The 21,023-nt window shown below is 37.4% G+C and overlaps 1 protein-coding gene across 1 annotated transcript; it reads left to right on the plus strand.

Moving 5' to 3' along the window:
• The first annotated feature begins 7,880 nt into the window (after positions 1-7,880).
• RNF170 (ring finger protein 170) lies at positions 7,881-19,363 on the plus strand. The gene is made up of 6 exons (XM_008943249.1): positions 7,881-8,022; positions 12,622-12,697; positions 14,021-14,129; positions 15,166-15,239; positions 17,352-17,456; positions 18,780-19,363. The coding sequence occupies exons 1-6, from the start codon at positions 7,886-7,888 to the stop codon at positions 19,047-19,049; spliced, it is 771 nt and encodes a 256-aa protein (XP_008941497.1). The 5' UTR covers positions 7,881-7,885; the 3' UTR covers positions 19,050-19,363.
• The last annotated feature ends 1,660 nt before the right edge of the window (positions 19,364-21,023 follow it).

The following is a 21,023-nucleotide window of genomic DNA, read 5'->3' on the forward strand; positions in this document are numbered from 1 at the left end:
AGCCCCCACACCGCTTTCCTCTCTGTGGGGCGTAAAATTGTCGTTAGCTTCCTCTCAGCAAAATTCTGCTGGAGTGAAAATCACCGCAAAATAAAAGCGATTTGTGTAGCACCGGCAGCAGGTAATTCAGTTAAATTCCGATCTCGACGTGGAGTGCGTCTCGTGGCCAGGGAGGCTCCGAGGCCCCGCTGCCCCGGCCGGGGCCCCCTGCCCACGGGCGGCCCCACCCGAGGCGTTCGGGGAGCTCCTGCTCACCAAGGAGCTCAACTTTGGCCCACCCAAAGTTCGCAATACGAACGTCGAGTGTAATGATAAGCTGTACGGTTTCTTATCGCTACACGGCTCGCCTGATGTGCAACAACATGCAGTAGCAAGCACGGTCCACTTGTGCCAACAGCCGAGGGTGGGATAAGTGAATAAGAAAGGAAGGCTTCCAGATCTAGTACCTGTCACTTGGCTCCTGCTTTCTCAATTTTTCCATTAAATAAGATAGGAGTATGGACAAAATCTGAGTGTTCCTATATGTCAACTTGTTTTGAATTAACAGTGTATTGAAAAAGCAATGAAAATTCTTAAGTTTTCCCAGTGAAGTGCCCTCTTGCTGCCCTCATAATCTAACTTGTTCTCATGTCCAAGTTATGACTTCTGTCTCTCTTCATATTAAGGTAGCTTTCACACTCAAGAATTAGTTTTAAAGTCTTAAAAAGCCATGTAAGACGTGCAACTGTAGCTTGCCCTTCCAAGTTTTAGCTTGTAGTTTACGCTCTGTGCTTGGTCCGTTTTACAAACAACGCTTTCACAGTTATATTTCAGTGCTTAAGGGTTTGTGCCGCATCTTCCTTTATCCATTTCCAGCTCTCCTTTGCTTGTTGTTGTTACGTTTTGTATTTTTTTGATACAAAAAAAAAAAAATAGTAATGCTTTTTGTCTTGCTGTCTATTTTAGTTGTGAGGTTGTGCACAGAAGCCTGGTGTTCTACATTAAAGGATTCTCAGGCACTTTTCTTAAAACAGATTTAAAGCCTCTTCATTCTTAGCTGAAGCTTTGCCATGTTTCAGTAAATGTTGTTATAATCGTCAGTATTTAATTTCTCTTCCTGCCTGATCTGAAAAGTCAGATATCCAGACTGAAGGCATTGCTAGGCACTTTCTCATGTTCCTGTCTGCATATGAATTCAGTTTCACCCTCTGGTTCTTTTAGAACTCTCTGTCTTCCAGTATGTTTTCACTGTGTAAAGCAGTGGAAGACTTTGTTGGCACTTTTGCACAGGTCATGCATCACCCTGGCACAGATTTTCCAGACAAGTGATGCTACATAGACCACTGAATTTGTCCTTCCAGCCATCAGCATAGTTTCAGGCTCATGAGAAAAAATGATTGGAGAATTTTTGTTTTCCCAGTAGAATGATGTATTTCAACTTGGAATTATTTCCCCTGACAGAATTGCATCTGGAGTTTCCATCTGTAATATTTTTAGCTTGCAAAGCATGATTCCACCAGCAAAAGTAAAATATCTGTTTTCCTTTGTTTTTCTTCTTTTTTACTCCTCATTAGATAAACATGAGCCTCTGAGACTGCTGACCTCAGACCTTGCAGAGACCTGCTTTACCAGACGAGTGCCTCAGTTGGTCAGTTCTTAAGGTATATTGGAAAAAAAATAGTATTTACCTGCTGAAATTACCTGCTCCCCTATTTTGACAAGACACTCTAGGCTTTTTTCTTTCTCTTTTGCAAAAAGCATGCATGCACATGCAAGCAGTCAGTGTAGTCCTGAAAGCAAAAGTGGTTTGTGGTGGAGAGACAGGCAAATAGGATAAAGGTGAGTTCGGCTGTAACTTTGCTGCCGCAGCTGAGCTGATCTGTGACTCTGAAGTTGCTGCTAACTCATAGTAACACTGTGTTAATGGACTGCATGAAATCCTAGTAAGGTGTTCCCAGGTCAGTGTTAACAGCCTTCTCACAGGACGTATCTTGTCAATTTGTATGTTGCTGTACTTGATATTCTTTTCAATTCCCTTTGTAAAGGTGTCCTTTGGGTGGTCTGTCCTGATTTTTAAAATGTGTGGAGGTACTTAACATTAGAGATCATGGTGTGTGCTTTATTCAAGTAAGAATACTTTCACAAAAATGAAAAGCTAGTAAATCCAAGTTCCTCAAAGCTACTTATTCTGAGCACACCATCAATCATTTCCCTCATTTCCATTTCATAATGTTATATATGTCTACAGCACTATCTCCAAGTCCAACTTCCATACACTAAAGTACCTGGGTAAAACGTGTCAGCTCAGGATTTAGCTGATTTAGGCTTGTGAATGCATGCCAGAGCTGTCCATTCTGTTTGTACATTTACTGTTCATCGTGCCTGCTTAATGGCTGCTCTCACTAATGGCTCCTGAGTGCAGACTTGTCATAACTTTGAGATCTTCATGAAGGAGACTAGATATAACTAATTTAGAGCCCAGTTTGCTGATTTAAATCCATTTGCAAGTTCCATTCTCAGCCATGGACAGTGGCCACAGCTTGCTGCTGCCCTGAAGTAGGAAGCTTGTGGTGAGAGAGTTCTCAATTTTTGCCCCACATTTAAGAATTTGTCTTTATTTGCGGAATTTATGCGTATCTTTTCTCTTAAATGAAAGAAAAACATTAAATTTATGCCCTAGATATTTCAGTGTAAGTTAAAAAGGATGGGTGTTACAGAATAAACATGCTCCATTTTAGTATGCTTAAGTTCTTACAAGTTGATTTCTGTTATCTAAAACAGGTCAATATTATTAGAAACCTGTTGATAAAAATTAGGCACAACAGCAACAATAAATGTTTTTTATAAAGGAAAAAAATTTTGAGGTGTTAAAGCCTTTTTAGTTTAAGAAACTGAGAGGAATTATCTTACCCTGAAAAACGTGTGATTCCTACAAATTCAGCAGCATTGTTAAGGAGAGGGGTAATACTTCTAGTGAAACCAGACAAAAGATATTACAGGTTCTGGATTGTACCCTGGTCTACCACCAGTCTTGATTTTATAATTTTTTTCAAGCACTGACGATGGCTGCTGGTACTGCATCAAGAAGAAAAATGAAAGGAATGGAAATGAAGGGGAGGGGGGAAAAAAAAGCAGATCTGGTTGTTCTCCTCCAGTTCACTCCCAGCCCACCCCTGAAAGGACACGTGGTTAACCAACATTCCTTTCAGATGTTGAGCAAATTGTACTATGCTCTCACAGTCAGTAAAATGTTGCTCTTGGTTACTAATTTGTATCTTGCAGCAATATTGTGTGTGTCTTACCTCTTCGTTTTCTTCTCTGACATGAAGAGGGCCTCTTACTACTTTTTCACTATGCTTGTATATTCCTTTGGCTGTAGATTCTAAAATATCTGGTTTTTTGCTGTATATTAGTGTATGATACTTTCCTGATAAAAGTGGAAATATTCAACCCCTTCAAAAAACTGTGGGGATATGCTGATTTTATATAGCTGGCAAAAAGAGTAGATTGTTTTTCATTTCTTTATGAATCACGGCATGGGGTATTGTCCTAGCTGTGCTGTATATTGAGCATTGAAAGTCTTCACAGTACTTTCCAAATCTGAAAAATGAAGAAATAATTCATCACCACTAGTACCCTCACATTTCCATGTGGTCTGTATGAGTTTTCAAGAATAAAAGACATGGTATTTGCAGTATTGCTCATTATGGTTCTTTCTCTCTTTCTCTTTCTTTTTTTTTTTTTTTTTTTAAATAAACCTGCATGCTTTACTCCTACTTGGCCATAGAGGAAGAAGTGTAACTTCTAAGGCCTGCATACGCCTGTTTGAAATCTAAGTAAGCTAGTGTTGCTTTCTGTCAGTGATCACTCAGGAAAACTGATCATAAGGCCATTTGGTGTTCAGGTGGTTAGTCTGTGGTTCCTTTTGCTATCAAAACTGCTTGATTTCACAAAGTATGAGTTTCATCCTTTTCTGTTCCCAAGGAGCTTGTGGACAGATCAGTTTGAGGCTGTTTAGTATCAGGAATCCTAATGCAAACACATTAAGTTTACAGTATTTATCAAATCTTATCAAATCTTTGCAACCAATGCTTTTAACATTCTGAAGTTGATTATATAAATTCTAATTTTGATGTGAGTATTGTTAGATGTAGGGGTTTATAAATTCTAATTTTGATGTGAGTATTGTTAGATGTAGGGTTTTTTTCATCCTCTAATTGGAACACAGAGTGGGGTTATGCTTTTTTTCCCCCCTGAAATTATTCTGTTAATTTGGTACTTTTCTTAGAGAGCTAATGTAGACAGGAAGTAATATCTTGTATAAAAGGAGAGGCACAGCATTTAAAAAAATTCAAATGTTCTTTGTAATTATAAAAAGAAATAAAAGTAGCATAAATCTGCAGATAAGAAAGAATGGTTTTAAACTTATTTAATGTGCAAAAAGCCTATGGTGTAGAACGCTGATTTGGAAAGGATTATACATTGTAAAGGTTGATGAGATACTGTTTATTTTTGCATAACCAGACAAATGTAATGGATCAACACAAAAAGCTTGACTTTTAGACAAAACTTATTAAGTTGCTATTAAATGACATCAAATTATTGCTTATTATTATGTTAGGAGAGGTTAGATGTCTGAGATAAAATGTCTGTGATAAAGTCTGGTTCTGGAAGTCTTCTGACATACAGTTAGCCCTTTTCAAGGCTCGTTGTCTCTGAAGACTGAAGTGTCTTCTTTACATCATTTCAGAATTGTCTCCTAGAGCCTGTTTATTAATTTTACTGATTGAAAGAGCACCACTGCTAAAGATGCACTGGGAGTTAAGATTCGTTAGCAGCTATTTTAGGACCATTAGCATTCAAACCACTGCAGATGTGTTCGTTTGCTGTTGTGGTTGCACCTGAGGAAACATGGACTGCAAATTTACAGATGTTTTGTTTGAAAATGTTCAAAACAAACTTGAGTTCAGAAGATTTCTTCCTCCTTCAGCCAGACAATTTTCAAAGTGTATTTTAGCAGTCTTGTAGCCATTGCTGGTGTTTTACATGCCAACGTAGAGACAGGAGTAGGAGGAGATTGTTACTTTCTTTGCTGAGGCCTCAATGACTAATCTGAGGAAAAATGTACTGATTATTTGGAGTGAAACTCTTATGTTCGCACTACTTAGTCTGCACAGTTCATGTCAGCCCTTTGGTGCAGTGGACACTAAGTTTCTGTGAAAGTGGTTATTGGGAAAGTCATATGTGGTAAATGAGGAGTGAAACTGATACAAGTAACAGCCATTGTGTGCAGGAAGGAAGAGAAGGTGAGGATGTGAGTATTTCTTACTCCTATTCTGCTGGCAACCTTGGCACCACAGGGAGGGAGAGCTCTAAATGGAGGCCTTGGAGGCTGTTCTGGGAAACTAAGTTGCCTTTTATGTGATACTGACAAGTCATGCACTGATTTCAGAGTACGCCAAGCAAGCAGTGAGGAAGGAAGCTTTCCAGGTGTCAGTGTGAGAAACACCTGCCTTCCAAAGGTGCAGTTAAATCACCTATATGTCTCTGCCACAGTGTGTATGTCTGAAAAAAATTGCATAATACTTAAAGGGATGTAGTTGTTATTAGCATGTTGGTATGTTGTTAACAGACCTGGTGTAGGACAATGGGGGAATCATCATATACCAATTCCTTGCTGTTTACTTCTGCTTTTGTACTGAATGGTCAATCCAGAAATGACATGGTGATGCTGTGAAAATCAGTGGACTGACAGTGGTAGTTAGAGAAAATGTAGGAGCTGAAGATACAAACACAGTGCCTGAGGCACAGTTGTGGAAGATGAGCGTCCCAATATGATATGCTATGAGAGAGAAGCTTCTACAGGTTTGGATATGCAAAGAAATAAAGTATATGGGTTGGGAATGTTGAGCTGTGGAGGCATCACAGCACACCTACCCATCCAGATCCTCAGCACCAAAGAGATGTTGCTCAAAAAACTTCCACAACACCTTAGCCTCATGGCCTTAGTTGTGGCAATAGAATTGTGTAACTAGCTACACAGAGAAATGCTATAACTCCTTGTGTAGGCTCTTGTTCCTGTGTAAGAGTTTTCCACAAAGATACAGTCTTTTATCATTAACCTATATGAAACCTATGTCAGTACTGACCTCTTTAAACTTAGCTCTTGATGAGTCACAGATGTTCCACCACTGGGAAAAGTTACTCTTTCCAAATACTAATCGACATTTCAGTGTTCAGAGTATGACACGGTTGCTTGTGGAAGGCTGTAATTAGTAAAAATTACATTCATAGTTGCAGAATAAGTCTCGGTTTGGATTGGGATACTTAGGGTAACTTTATTGTTTCACTTCATATATGCTTCTTTATTTTATTTTGGTTTTCATAGTGAAAACCCAAAATTGTGACAACAAATAAAGGAATCCGTTCTTCATTCTCTGTGAATTTTCTCTGCTAGTATGGTACTTAGTTATGCCACTTACCAGTTTTTACAATAATACTGGAATAGACCAGCTTCCTTTGCATGACTGCTACAGAGGGCAGCTCCTACAGATGTAAGGAAGCTTGGATAAAGCTCCACAACTTGTATAAGAAAATATATGGAAGGTATCCTGTGGAAGCGATGACACTTTTATATTGGCAGTAGAGTGGCATGTTGAAATGCTGCTGAGGTAGTTGGTACAGGTATCAACTAAAACCCCAATGACTTGTGTTTCGTTTCAGTTTTGCAGTTAATTCAGGGGCAGGCAGTGTCTGGTGATGTTTACTAGAAAGCAAGATTCAAATTAAAAAATGACACCAGCTGTGAAGTAGAGAGGAACACTGTTGAAATCTTGCAAGCTTAAGGCACACTAGACTAGGAAGTAAATTCTCCCAGTCTTACCTGACCTCATAAACTGATGCTGAGATTTTGTCCACTCTATATGAAAAATACCTTAATTGTGTAGGGACACAGCTTGAAGATTACTTTTTTTTTTTTTTTTTTGTCATTTGCCAGAGCAGGCTATGTTCTCCTGGTTTCATAATATTCACAGCTGTAGTTCATTTCATTTCCTGATTGCAGTAGGAATGATTTAGCAGGGTGTTGGAAACTTCTGCTTTTCTTTGTCTCCAGCTGTAGGTTAATGCTATAGGTTAATAATTGTTAGCTTTGGCAAGTCATTCTGATTGTTGCATATGTGAAATGAATATGAAACAAATTAGTCTAACTAGGAAAGCCTGATACTACTCTTCTTCTTTCAAGTTTTTCCCATGTTTCCAGCTGAAGGATGATAATGCATAGGAAAGACAGATAAAATATTAAGTGCATTGGGTGGTTTCTCTCTATCTGAATGGGCATCTAACACTTCAAAAGCAGCTAAAACACAAATGTCCTTGTTTCTTTCTTCACGTAAGTGGTGAGAATTAGGCTTCTAAAAATTACATTGTCTCAGCCTAGCAGCAATGATGTGTTGTGTAATAGCTAAAGCTCTTCATAATACAGAATCATTATGCTTTTTCTTAAATGAACTGTCGTTAGAATGTGTTTAATTCAGGAATGACCTATTCCTAGGCAGGTTATCTGGTAAAGATTCCCAGGTAAAGTATGTGACTGATGTTTGGAAAAAGAATCTTTAGATCACAACACAGTAATTTAAGACTTGTTTGCTACTGCGCAAGACAAGTGTTTCACAGTTCTCTGCAGCAAGCCAAGTGTTGGGTAAAAATGCATCTGGTCCTTCTTCTTTTACCATTTCCCCCTTCCTCTCCCCAGCAATGACTACTTCAGGAGTTTGTGTGTATGAATAGATGTGTATGCATATTATTTGTAGCTATGTTTAAAATGTACATGTGCACATGTATGCTTTAAAATATATATATATATATATGTATATCTATATATTTCTTTTTACATTTTAGAGCTGTGATGGCCAGTCATCAAGCAGAAGTTCAGAGTTTGAAGCTAGATAATGATTCAGTTATAGAAGGAATAAGTGACCAGGTACTGGTGGCAGTTGTGCTCAGTTTCACTTTCATTGCTGCCTTGGTATATACGCTTTTAAGGTGAGAATACGTTGACAGGATTAATCAACATACCTCCATTTTTAAAATTCTAACTTTATCAACAGATTTTTGCATTGGTACATAAAACAACTGTGATTGTGTGACATTAAGGAAATGATTGTTTGATCACTTACCCTGTTTCTCTAATTGCTTGGCGGAGTTTTGTAATTGAATTCACAGTTAGAATGAAATGATGCATTTCTCAAAAGTGACGTTTGATTCCTTATCTTCAGATGATCAAACTGAATAGTGTTCATCTTTCCTTAAGACTGGAAAAGGCTGGATTCACCATCCATAGAGCGGGTGTGTCATACTTGGTTACAAAGCACAGATTTGTCGATAATGATTGGATATAATCCTCCAATGTATTTTCTATTTGCAGTCTTAAAACAAGAAAATACACACACAAAAAAAATCACTGAACTGTTTATAATTTTATATTCTGGGAAACAGTGGACTTCAGTATGCTTTCTGTAATGCCAAATGTTATGTTCAGAATGCAATAATTTTAACAGTCAAGTAACCAAAGCTTATTTTTCATTTCAGAGTTTGTCCTTGCAACCTAACAAATACCTTAGCCTATGTGTTTTGGGAAAGTAAGTCTTTAGCTTCAGGCTGTCTCTTGGGTTTTTTTATGGGTGTCTGTAGACTTCTGAACACAAAAGTGTTTTAACAGCTAAGAGAACTCAATTTTATTATTGGCATTATGGAATTTACTGAGGAGGATCTGTCTATATGAGAAGTATTAGTGGAGTAGGAGGTATCTGAGAGCAAGCTACAAAAGAAACCAGAAGTGGGAAAGCTTGGTTAGATTGCAAGGCAGTGCTGCTTTTCAAAACCGTAAAGCAGCAGATGAATCTTAAAAGTATGCACTTCGCTTTGCTTTTCTTTCCAAAGCTGTTTTGGTTATTCAGATGGCTTCAAGAGTGCCTCTTTTCCCTCTGCTCTCTTATGCCTTCTCTGCCCTTTATATTGACATTTTCAGCATTTGTTACTTGAATTCTAAGAGTTTAGTTTAAAAGTAGACTTTTAATTTTTGAACTTTATAAAAAAAAACCTTAGGAACATGGGAAAAAAAAGTCAGTGGAACCAGGGTCAGCAGTGGGCAAGAGCAGCATGAGTTCATTCAGGTTCAGAGTTCAGGAAGATGATATGTCAATGATGAAGGGTTACTTGAGGAGGGAGAAAAGGGCTAGTTATGAACAACTTCTGCAGTATAATGAGCTGAGTAAAAAGTTCTTGGATGCTGTTACATGCCCTGATGGTTTATTTTCTGGAAGGGCAAACAAACTCTGACACAAAGCTACCATACTTTGGAAGTCTTGAAGCTTGTTTACTTGTCCATTGTATGACTGACTACTGCAAGTTCCATCAGTATCCTCTTAGCTCTCCACTGTGGCTTTTGAAATGGTCAGTATTCAGTAGCATTTTTCCTTTAACCAATTCGTATCATCTCCATCAAAATCTGCACAGTATAGTAGAAAATCTGTACTGTACAAAAAAGTATGATATTTTTTTATTTATCTGTCTATCACCAAAAGGGGAGTTGGGGAAAAAAGGAGTTTTTTCTTTTTCTTCTCTTGTTATATTAGGCAATACAGTGATCTGTGTGTTCCTTATGCTGTGTCCATTACCCCAGTCTCCTTGCCGCCTGTACTCCTGTATGCAACATCTGAAATACTTTAGTTGGGTAGGAACAGGTTCTGGGTAGGAACACGTGAAAGAACGCTTATGGTAGAGAACAGGTTTTCAGGAACTGAATAAAAAGGGAAAGTAGGCAGCAAAGAATGTATGTTGCAGAAGATTTTAGGGGTCTGAAGTGGAATATGGAAAAAAAATAAGGTTGCTGTACTTGTTTCCAGCAGGGAAGACATCAGCTCATGAGCTGAAGGTCTGTCTGCTTTTGGTGGAGAAACTTATTAGAATAATTAACATATACCAAGTTTCAAATGTTTAAGTCAGTTACTGTAAGATACTTTTGCAAAGCATGTCTTTGGGTTACAAATTTTGATAAAATGCAGACAGATTTTTCCCATCATCTTTTAAACTTTTATGTAGGTCGCCACATTACAAATGAGAATGTGAAAATTTAATTTATCTAACAAATTAAAGAGAGCCTGACCGTCCAATGTTTTATGTCAGAAATTACCTGCTTGTCCCAGATGACTTACCCAACCCACATATATGAATCTGCAGGTGTAGCTGTTTTTCCTTCTGCTTTCTATCCCATCATATGGTGTGATTATAAGATCAAGTCAGTATTTACAGCAGAAGGGAAATCTTAATCCTGGAAAGTTATCAGTGGCCATCATTGCACATTGGTACACCGTCCCCTTAAGTACTGTCCCTCACTTTCCCAGTATGAGACTGCACACTGAGCAGGCAGCCTCCCTCCTTCTGTTAAAGACAGTTTGGTGGAGCCCTTTGTGTTACTTAGCACAATCTCTCCCTGACACAGGACTTTTTGTCTCAAGTTCTGGAGTGCTAACACTCAGAAACGAGAATGTTAAAAAACTCTGCATCTAGCAACTTCTTTCTGGCTTGTTTATGATAATGCCTTTAACAACATGGCACCATACTGGTTTTGATTTATTTAACGTGTTTTCTCACACTAGTTGCACGACAGAAGTCATGGATTGGACATGCCTTCAGCACTGCCTGTCCTCTCCTGGGTGCTGCGCAGTGTTCTGCTATCTCAGATCTTATAGTGACAGATGCTGTACCTCTACAGCTATACAAATACGCTCATGTATTCAGTGTAGTATGTGACACCTATTTAATACTATATACATGAACACATTAGCAGCAAACTTGTAATTAATTATGGAGGAATCAGAATAAACTGGCTTCTAATTCATGCCTTTCAGCAATGTGTGATTTGAATTGGAATTCTATGTGTATCAAAGTTCTAGGAAACTGAAACTACAAAATATGCTCATTTTGTAGCATCTAAACAGGAAAATACTTTTATACATGTAACACATATGACAGACAGCATCCACAGAATCTAACTTGTGGAGACCCAAAGTGGACAAGAGGGGCTTTAATGTAAGCTTACCATCATATAACTTTCATATATGTCACCCACAGTGGTCTAAAATACATTTCCTTTTTATAGATAACCATGTAACTGTTAGTATGAAAAAATATGGGGTTTTTTTGTTCCTCATTAAAGAAAGAATGAAGGAGATGAAATGTTAAAGACAGCAGTAATGCAGTATTATGATTCCCCACATCAGGTGAGGGAAAATATTTCAGAAACTCTCAGAGCCATTGAGGAAATTATTTAAACAGAACTTCAACCAGAAAGTGTTCTAAAAAATTCAGCCAGTTCAGCCTGCATCTCAGTAGAGGATCAGCTTGCCTAGACCATCCCTGGAAGCCGTGCAGTCTGGTTTTAGATTTGACTTCCAGTCAGTGACAGATAATACCCTGAGGTAACCTTTTCTGATTTTGAACACTTACGTGGTTAGAAATGTTTTTCCACCAACCTCAAGATAACTGTGGGAAATAATTTATCATTTTTTATAGAACAAAAGCCTTATCTTGTCCCTTTTTCTCTCCATGAGAAGTTTTCTAGATGAACTGACATATCTTCACGCTTCCCTAATGCTTAAAAAATGTGGGCAGTAGTTCTCTTTCTCTCCTGAACTTCCTCCAACTTCTGTATGTGTTTTTATGCATTTAGCCCCAAATGGAAAATGGAATCCATCTGAGACCTCAAAAATGCTGAGCAGAATGTATCACTGTTGAAATCAATATGAATAAATAAAGCATAAAAATCCAGTTTTGAATGTGATGCTGTTGACTCATTTTTATTGTAACTCAATACCTCTTAACATTGTAAGCATATTTTTTCATTCCAGTTCTGTTCCCATTGTGCTTTTGAATTTCAAACTTGTAATATATCCATCCTCCTTTCTACAGTGAGTCCCTTCCCTACAATTCCCCTTGGCATCTCTAACCAGTACTTTTCTTGCCCATAGTCTGTCTTTTTAGAAAGAGTGATTTAAAGAGTGTTTTCTTTTTATATCCAGTCTGCTGATAGTTACATAAATTCAGCATTTTAACTCTAAGAGTTTGCCTACCTTTCTTACATAATTCTTATGTCTTAATCTTTCACATAGCAGATAGAATTGAAATAATTAGGATTTTCAACTCTAAAACTTAAGCAGTAAATGAAAAAAAAAATTATTAGTAGATCAATAATACAAAAACTAGCACTGAAGACAAATTAAAAATACTTCTGCATGATGAATATAAAAGCTTTCAAGCAATTTGATTGTTTTTTTTTTTCAGGTTAATGGCCTAATTTTGTTTCAGGTGAAAGTCTGGTTTTAGCATGATTTAATGATGGATTATGGAGTCTCTTTGAAAAATCTTGCTGCTGTACAGCTTTAAATGTCCAGGTTAACTCTAGGATCTAGAATAAATATCCTGTTCCCTTCATTATTTGTGTGCTTCCTCTAAACTCCTGTATAGCAGGAAAGAATTATTTTTTGCCCTTTGTTCAGGTTTCATTTTTTTTTTCAAACAGTTATTTTTCAGTGTTGGGTCACGGCGTTCGGGTTTCCTTATTGCTTGTGTTTCCTTTCACAGAAATGAGCATCAGAACATACACCCAGAAAATCAAGAGCTAGTGCGAGCTCTTCGCCAGCAGCTTCAAACTGAGCAGGTGCTGTTCTAAGTGTCGGCATCGTTCAACTCTCTGGTTTGGAGTAGGGTAGGCTTCTCTGAGGTCTGGAATAAGCTGGTCTTCAAAGTTATGGAAGCTTACTTACTGTACAGAGGCACCCTTGAAATTTATCAAGTAATGGGATAACGTAGGCTCTTTTTTTGTGGATAGCTAATTACAAATAAATATTTGACTGATTATTTTTTTCAAACAAGTGTTTGCCACAAGGTGGAGTATGTTAGATTATGTGGTGTGGTTTCTGCAAAGTTCCTGGGAACTTGGTGGTAAAGGAAAAGAAATCTGGAGTACAACTTGCTGCCACAGGACAAGGGTTAGATATTTAGACTGATAAACTGTGCGTAGCAGAACAACAGCAGAGCAACAAGAGCCAGGCAACAAAAGACTGACAGAGAGAAACCTTTTACCAAAGTCTTTAGTGACAGTACAAGAGGTAATGGTTGAAAGAGGAGATGGGACATAAGGAAGAAATTTTTTATGAGGAAAGTGAGACAGTGGAACAGACTACCCAGAGGAGTTGTGGGTGCCCTGTCCCTGGAAGTGTCCCAAGATTAGGTTGGACAGGGCTTTGAACAACCTGATTTACTGACGGGTGTCCCTGCCTATGTCATGGGACTAAATAACCTTTCAAATGTCCTTCCAACCTAAAACATACTATGGTTCTGATTGTAGCCAGTTCTGACATGGAGAGGAGAGGAAGGCAGAGTCTAGGCCAAGTTGCTAGAAATTTCTGAGTCCCAGCCCTAGAGTAAAAATATAAACTTTTGGAGAGGATTGAGGAAAGTCTTCAAACGCAATACTTTAACTACAGTGCATATTTATGTGGAAGACAAGTGGCAAAATGGGAGAAAAAAACATTTAATGGCAGTGACATAGAGAAGATGATGTCTATGCTTGGGCTTGGGAGTATTAAATACTGCAACTGGCAAGCAATTCAGTTACCTAGCTCTGGGCAGAACTACGTAAGATAATGAAGTAGCAGATCTGAGTTGTTACTCATGCTTCAGTTTGTCTAACCTAACTTAATGTGAAGACCAAGGAGGTTCTTTCTTTGTGGTCTTCAGCTGCATTGAAGCACACACTTAAGCAATGAATAAAGGGAATAATGGGCTTGTCACAAGAACTTGCTTAGTGAATCAGTTTTTGCAATTAAGTATGTTTGATTTTTGCATATATTGATTTTGATGTTACATAGCTTCGCATTTGACTGACTTCGAGTAAATGAACACGGGTTTTCTAATTTTTTTAAACACAGATTTATAATAGTATTTCTTAACACTTTGCGTTTCTCTTCTGTTCCAGCAGGATGCTTCTGCTGGAGATAGACATCGCTTCTATACAGATATGTCCTGCCCAGTCTGTTTGCAACAGGCTACATTTCCTATAGAAACAAACTGTGGACATCTCTTCTGTGGTAAGCAGGAAAAACACTGAGCTGTAAAGATAAAAACAGAACAGAAGTACAAACTTCCAGTGCAATTACGATCACCCTAATGCAAAGCTTTGTTAGATTTTTAACTGCTTATTTTCTAGTCTGCATTAGAAGTAATTTTTATATTAATTGTTGAGACAATACATCTGTGAATAAACAGTCACTTTGAGAGTGTGCTGTGTTGTTTTTCTATGCTAACAGGATTGAAACTGCAGTTGATTTTAAAATGTCAAGGACAGACAGTATGATTTATTTCCATTTAATAAAAAAATGAGGAGACTGAAAAACACTTTTAAATGTACCATTTAAAACAACTTGTTTAGAAAGAGTAAAAAATTTTGGTTGGTATTATCTTTATCTCAGAGGGTTTTTTTCTTGGAAGTCCTGAAGAATTAAGACTAAGTTCACAGTGCTTAAAGTGGTTTTGTATTTTCTTGAGGCCCATCTTTTCATATTTGTATATGAACACCTTATACAGCATTTTATTTCTTCTGCAGCTTCCCAGTAGAATTCTTTCACTGCCTTCATCTAGTTTTGTGGAGTATACAGAGCATACCATGCATAGTTGTTTAATCAAAAAAACTTACAAATTTTGAAAACAGTTGAAGTGTTCAGAGTTTTATATTCCTTCACCTGTTGAAACTCTGATAACAAAGCCAAGTTTTTATGATACATTCAGCATCTCTTGACTTTTTTGTGGCTTTTAAATTTTAAACCATTGAAATGTTAAATTATTCGCTACTCCAGTTAATGATTAAGAAGTTTTCTGTCTTTTCAGGAAATAATACCTTAAAATTATGAAGCTGAACCTATTCAGGATTTTTTCTTATTAATAGCATTGCATTTGAACACATTGGTTCATGGTATCTTCAGTGAATGCTGTGTACCGTTACGACGGAAAAGACAGTTTTAATCTAACTGCCTATACACTTCTGTTGTTTTCCTTGGTGTGTGACATATTTCATACAATAAGTGTTCCAAATCAGGAGTATAAATGTCTCTAACTTGCCTCCATCAGGTTCCTGCATTATTGCCTACTGGAGGTATGGCTCATGGCTTGGTGCCATCCGTTGTCCAATCTGCAGGCAAACGGTAATATTTTAAGTAATCGTGGACCTGATAGTTTGGCTATCTAATAGAGCTTACCAAAAAAAGTACTTACATGTGAACAGTAATAGTGAGACTGATGGAAAAAGAAGCCTAAGAAGCTGAAAACATACGGGTATGTGAGACACAGATGGTGGACACTGTTTTCTTGAACTTTTTGCTTTGCCAAATGGCTCAAAAAACATGTATTGTTCCTGCAACTCTAAGTGAATGGCACTGGTAAGTCAGCTATTTTTCTGTGAAGGAGTGCATTAAAACAGAAAATCATAAGATCTTAACAATGATTCTTCTGTGCTTTCTGTTCAGGATGTTATATAACTTCTTTAATAGAACTTGCATCTGAAAGCCCTGGCTCTTGTGGAAGGCTGACAGTAGGCAGTATGCTACTGGTTTCTGAGACCTTCTCCCTTCCTCCTCTCCCTGCCAAAAAACCTACTCATGTCAATTTCTTATTTTGTTCCTATTTTTAGGTAATATGTATTATTAATTAGAGCTTTGTAAAGCAAGCATTAACTTCCTTCCTACGCAACTTACTTACATTGTCAGTTTGAAATATGTCCCTGCAACTCATTAACTCTTAGGATCTCTTGAGTCTTGTAGGGTGTGTTTTAACAAAAGGATATCTTTATTTTAACAGCGAATAAGCTACAAAGCTAGTGACTTCTGATGAATTACGTAACATGTTCATGGCCTTTCCCCATACATTATAACCTGCTTTGATTGTGCATATCAACAGGACAGTGTGTGAGCATGAGGCCACAGCCTGAGTACTGGGTTCAACTTCAGGTGCCAAAAACAGGCAACAAAGCTAGTGAAGGGTCTGGGGAACATGTCTTATCAGGAGTGGCTGGGAGAGCTGGGATTGTTTGGCCTGGAGAAGAGGAGACTGAGGAGTGATCTTACTGCTCTCCACAACTACCTGAAAGGTTGTGGTGAGGTGGGGGTTGGTCTTCTCTCCCAAGTAACTAGCAGTAGGATGAGAGGAAATGGGCTTAAGTTGCATCTGGGGAGGTTTAAATTGCATATTAGAAAGGGTCCACCTGTCTGGGCCATGAGCTGCCAGCTTCTCCAGCAGAATGCTGTGGGAAACGGTGTCAAAGGCCTCAATGAAGTCCAGGGAGACAACATCCACATGAACAGCATGAGTCACTCAGAAGCTTTGTGGCAGTACTAGGAGTTGAATGTATATCTCCTTGTGCTGTTGTTTGCTAAATGTGACTGCTACACAGGTGTAAGATTTTCATTTAGTGGCCAGCTACAGAGGGAGATTTTGAAGATTGTAGTAACTGAAAGTGCTGTGCATTTTCAGTTTCCTATGATAATCTGCATTTTATCTGTGAACATCACTTCCAAATACCAGTCTTAAGTTTTCAGAAACTCCTATCCAGGAAAATAACGTAAGATATACATGAATATGACCTTACGTATTTTTCTACGTTTGCATGAGAGTTTAACCCAATAACATAGTAGAATTCTCTGTTCTTACAAAGAAGCTTAAGGTTAATATCTTTTTCTGTTAACTTACTATTTATTCTGTGTTTTCTCCTTGGTCTTGGTATGTATGTCCATATAGAAAAGCGTGAGTTTTGCCACCTGCTTGCTGAAATGCAAGGTCATTCTAAAGATGGAAGAAGAATGGCCGAATTCATTGCTTTATTTAAAAGATGTGTAGGTGTGGTGCTTAGGAATGTGGTTTAGTGTTGGGCTTGGTAGTGTTAGGCTTATGGTTGGACTCAGTAATCTTAAATGTCTTTTCCAAATGAAATGATTCCATGATTTTATTTTCCGTTTAAGAAACAAAACTAGTTAAATTATGGTAAATTAACTTTATTCACCAAGTTATTGGTTATTCACCAAGTTATATGGTTATTTTTAACAACACTTTAAAACATTAATAAAGAGTTGTATGCAATGAATTTGTTAAAACTTAGCAGCAGTACTCATGTTAGTAGTTTTCGTTCTATTTTGCTGCTAAATATTCAAAGAAAATAAAGTTTTTTTGTGTCGTTCACTGAAGATTACTCTTCTTATTTATAATTCACAATGCCTGCATTTAAAAGACAGTTGCATGTATAACAGTCTCCCTGCTGTGCCTAGGTAACGTTGTTTTTACCACTTTTTGGTGAAGATCAGCAGGATGCATCCCAAGTACTTCAAGATGTTAATGATTACAATCGGAGATTCTCAGGACAGCCCAGATCTGTAAGTTTTCAGTAAATTTGGGTGGAAGTCAGTGATTTTAGAGGAGAATTAACAGCATTTTTTTTTCCTTCCTTTTTTTTCCCCTAGAATATGGATTTTTTCTTCATGATGCTTACTGACTGTTCAGGTTTTCCTCAGGAAATACATGTTTGTATAGTTAGGGCAAACCCACAACCTTGAAAATATTTATTTGCAATTTGTGGAAATGTGTGAAATCTTGCATTTTTGTTGAGTGAGAACTGCTAATAAGCCTTGAGTTCCATAGTCATGTGTTAAGCTGTTTTTAAGTTATGACTTGTTAATTTGAAAGGATTAATAATTAGTAAAAATACTTCATTAAATACATGACCTGAATGGAAGAACATTCAGTTAATTGATCTCTTTATGCTGATTAAAAGAACCTGAGGTTCTACTCTATGCCTTTCATCCTCAGATTTCAAGCTATATGGTATCTTGATTTTTTTTAAATTTTCCTCCTAGATTAGTCTTTATTCTGTTCTCTGAATGAAGAAAATGTGGTGGGTTTTTTATAAATAGCCAAGAAAGATGATTGAATTTCTATGAACTTTAAAAAGTCAGCCTTCTGAGACTGTCTTCTATGTGCGTGTTCTGAATCAGAAGGTAAAATGCATGCACATACATACTAGCAGTACACTCCTGCTTGTCTTCATCTGTTCATTTGATTTGGATATAAAAACAAAAAAAAAAAAAAAAAAGCAGAAAAATTTACAGTCCAAAGAGACAAATGAGATGTGAGGTGGGAATTCTTTTTTTCATGTTCTAAACCACAAGACACTGGTTCTGCTTTTGAAACAGAATAGATTGGAACTGCCTTTCAGACTCCATTGGACCTTTCTGTGGGCCCTGCCTGAAGGCATGCCAGAATTCTGCATTAAAGCCCTAATCAGACTAGATAGGTTATCTTTGATTTATACACAGTGCATTGCCTTAATCACATACAAAATTCCTTTTTAGACAACTTTTTCAGCCTTGGCAATACCTGAAAAAATAAACTTTTTTTTTTTAATGTAATGAGTGTATGGAGAAACTCTGTGCAGTAGAAAAGCAACCAGTATCAAAAAAAATTCCAAAGTTCACTCCTCACTGTGCCTCACAACAAAAAAGAAAACAGATAAGTGTGACTTTTTACCCAGCAAAACTAAATCCAGGAATTCTGTTCTTAAGTCTTATTTGTTTTAATTCTTATAAAGTAATAGGTTCCAAAGGTGTAACATGGTAATAGAAACTTCAGACTGAAAAAAAAGACTCATTTAGCATGGTCGCTAAAGCAAAATATTAACTTTTGTTTTCTGTCTTTCATAGATTATGGAGAGAATTATGGATCTGCCCACTCTGTTGCGGCATGCTTTCAGGGAGATGTTTTCTGTCGGCGGCCTCTTCTGGATGTTCCGCATCAGAATATTCCTCTGCTTGCTTGGAGCCTTGCTTTACCTGGCTTCACCTCTGGATTTTCTTCCTGAAGCCCTCTTTGGAATTCTGGGGTTCTTGGATGATTTCTTTGTCATTTTTCTCCTGATGATCTATATCTCCATCATGTACCGAGAAGTGGTAACGCAGCGGCTGAATAGGTGAAATGGGCCAAAATGACACAAATGCAGAGGCGGCTGTGGAATGCTTTAAACAGGGACCTGTAGCTTAAGTACAACACAACAAGGCGCCTTTGCACAGTTTCAGCAGTTGCAATTTCAAAGCTGATCTTCTTATACAAATATGAAGAGTTTGTATGTGATAATGCTTAACTGGAATCTTTGTGTATTACATATGCTTCATAAGGGTGAGGTTACTTTTATAATATAGTCAACTACCTTAATCTACTTCCACATGATGGATAACTGTATTTAGTCAAAGCAGAAAACACCTTTTTTTGGTGTGTGGTTTGTGAAAAAGGAGTTCTAGCAAAGGATTTCTAACAAAAAATCTGTTTGGGTATAACCTGTATAAGGAAAAGGAGAAATTATTCGCAGTAAAGTCATCACAACTAAATTATTTAAAGTCCCCCTGTTGTGGGCTAAAGCTTTTTATAATAAAAGTAGCTTTGTGTGTCTTTGTGGATGAGGAAACCCAAGGACTGCAATACAATTATCACCCTGCAGTTTGCTGTTGACTACATGCTTCACAAAAACAAGGAGAACACCTCAGTATTGCTTTAACTGCACTATGTACAATTGCATGCAATTCATACAATTTTATTTTTATATTTGGAAATATACATACAGTATCTCATCTGGACAGAGAAACCAGTATTACTAATGCCAGACTGGTTAGTGCTCTATTTTTAAATGGGAGCATGGTTTTTCTATTCAGGCTTGTTTATTTGGTAGGTATGTGTGAGGCAGGGATTTTGTGCTGCTTTGGGTCAATGCAATCTGTTTAAAGTGAGAGTCTGTATTCCTTCAGCTGCATTAAAGCACTTAGCCACTGGAGGCAACTCTCAAATTTTAGATAGTGGTTGAATAGAAGTCAGAACTGGATGTTTACACTACAGAACTTAACCTGAATGTACATTCTGCAATGCAAGTATTAACTCTGATACTGGGGTATTTGATTATCAGTACTGCTTTTCTTCTTTGGTTGGTTTTTTGATTTGGTTGTGGGTAGAGGGGGTTTATTACCTTGAAAAAGATCTGTGATAAGGGACCACAAAAAATCCTGGAAATGTTTAGAGAAAATACCAGGTTATTAGTTATCCTTAGAGGTTGTTGTTTTTTTTTTTTTTTAATTTCATGTTGAATTTTAATATAGGCTACCATAGATGCAGAATTAATTTGAGAATATTTTAATTTTAAGAAATGAATGGCACTAGAGAGGTCAAGCCTATGACAGATCTATGTACTTCTTAGCTACAGGAATAAAAATTCCAATTTTAACTTCCCGAGTACTTGACAGTCAGTGATTAGACAGGTGGTTCATTGTGTATTTACATATATGGGATGAGATTTACTGTGAAAGTGTGAAAGGGACCTTTTCACAACTTTTGTGTTTTGCCTGTCTTTACACAGCTTCTAGAACTGAGGCATGTGCAGGAAGGTGATAGAGCTGGCACCTGACTGTCAGTTGTTGCAGTTGGAGATTGCTCCTCATTGTTCTAAATGAAATCAATTTTAAAATAAATTCACTGATTATTCATTTTGAAAATTTGCTTTTGAAAATCCACTTTACAAGTCAACTGGAAAGCTAAATTTTTCTTTGTTGCTGTTTGTTAGAGATGGACAGGAGGAGAAACAGCAAGTGAGTCAAGGGTGGGAGGAGGAGAGAAAACGAACCTTTTGGAAGCAAGTGCTTTTGGGTTGAACAGACTAACTGTTCTTGAGTGTCTTAGTTGAGCTTTTCCCTTTGTGTTGGCATTGCTAAAGTATGGTGACAGTTTAGTGGCTACCTCAGTTAAAAGTCATTAAGGTATTACTGAGTAAGCGTGGGATATTCATAAACTGCTAGGCATGTTTATAGAGCAAGATAGTAGTTTAGGATGTTAGACAGGATTTCACAGTTTTGCTGTAAGCTTTCTTTTGATTTTGTTTTCTTGCCCCAAGAGATCCAGCTGAGAGC

Source organism: Merops nubicus, unplaced genomic scaffold (assembly GCF_000691845.1).
Source record: "Merops nubicus isolate BGI_N331 unplaced genomic scaffold, ASM69184v1 scaffold43176, whole genome shotgun sequence".
NCBI lineage: Eukaryota > Metazoa > Chordata > Aves > Coraciiformes > Meropidae > Merops > Merops nubicus.

Excerpts from the sequence above, each read along its gene's own strand:
- RNF170 (XM_008943249.1), top strand. The coding sequence starts at position 7,886 with ATGGCCAGTCATCAAGCAGAAGTTCAGAGTTTGAAGCTAGATAATGAT. Across the intron at positions 8,023-12,621 it reads TTGGTATATACGCTTTTAAG|AAATGAGCATCAGAACATAC; the intron begins GTGAGAATACGT and ends TTCCTTTCACAG. Across the intron at positions 15,240-17,351 it reads GTCCAATCTGCAGGCAAACG|GTAACGTTGTTTTTACCACT; the intron begins GTAATATTTTAA and ends TGCTGTGCCTAG.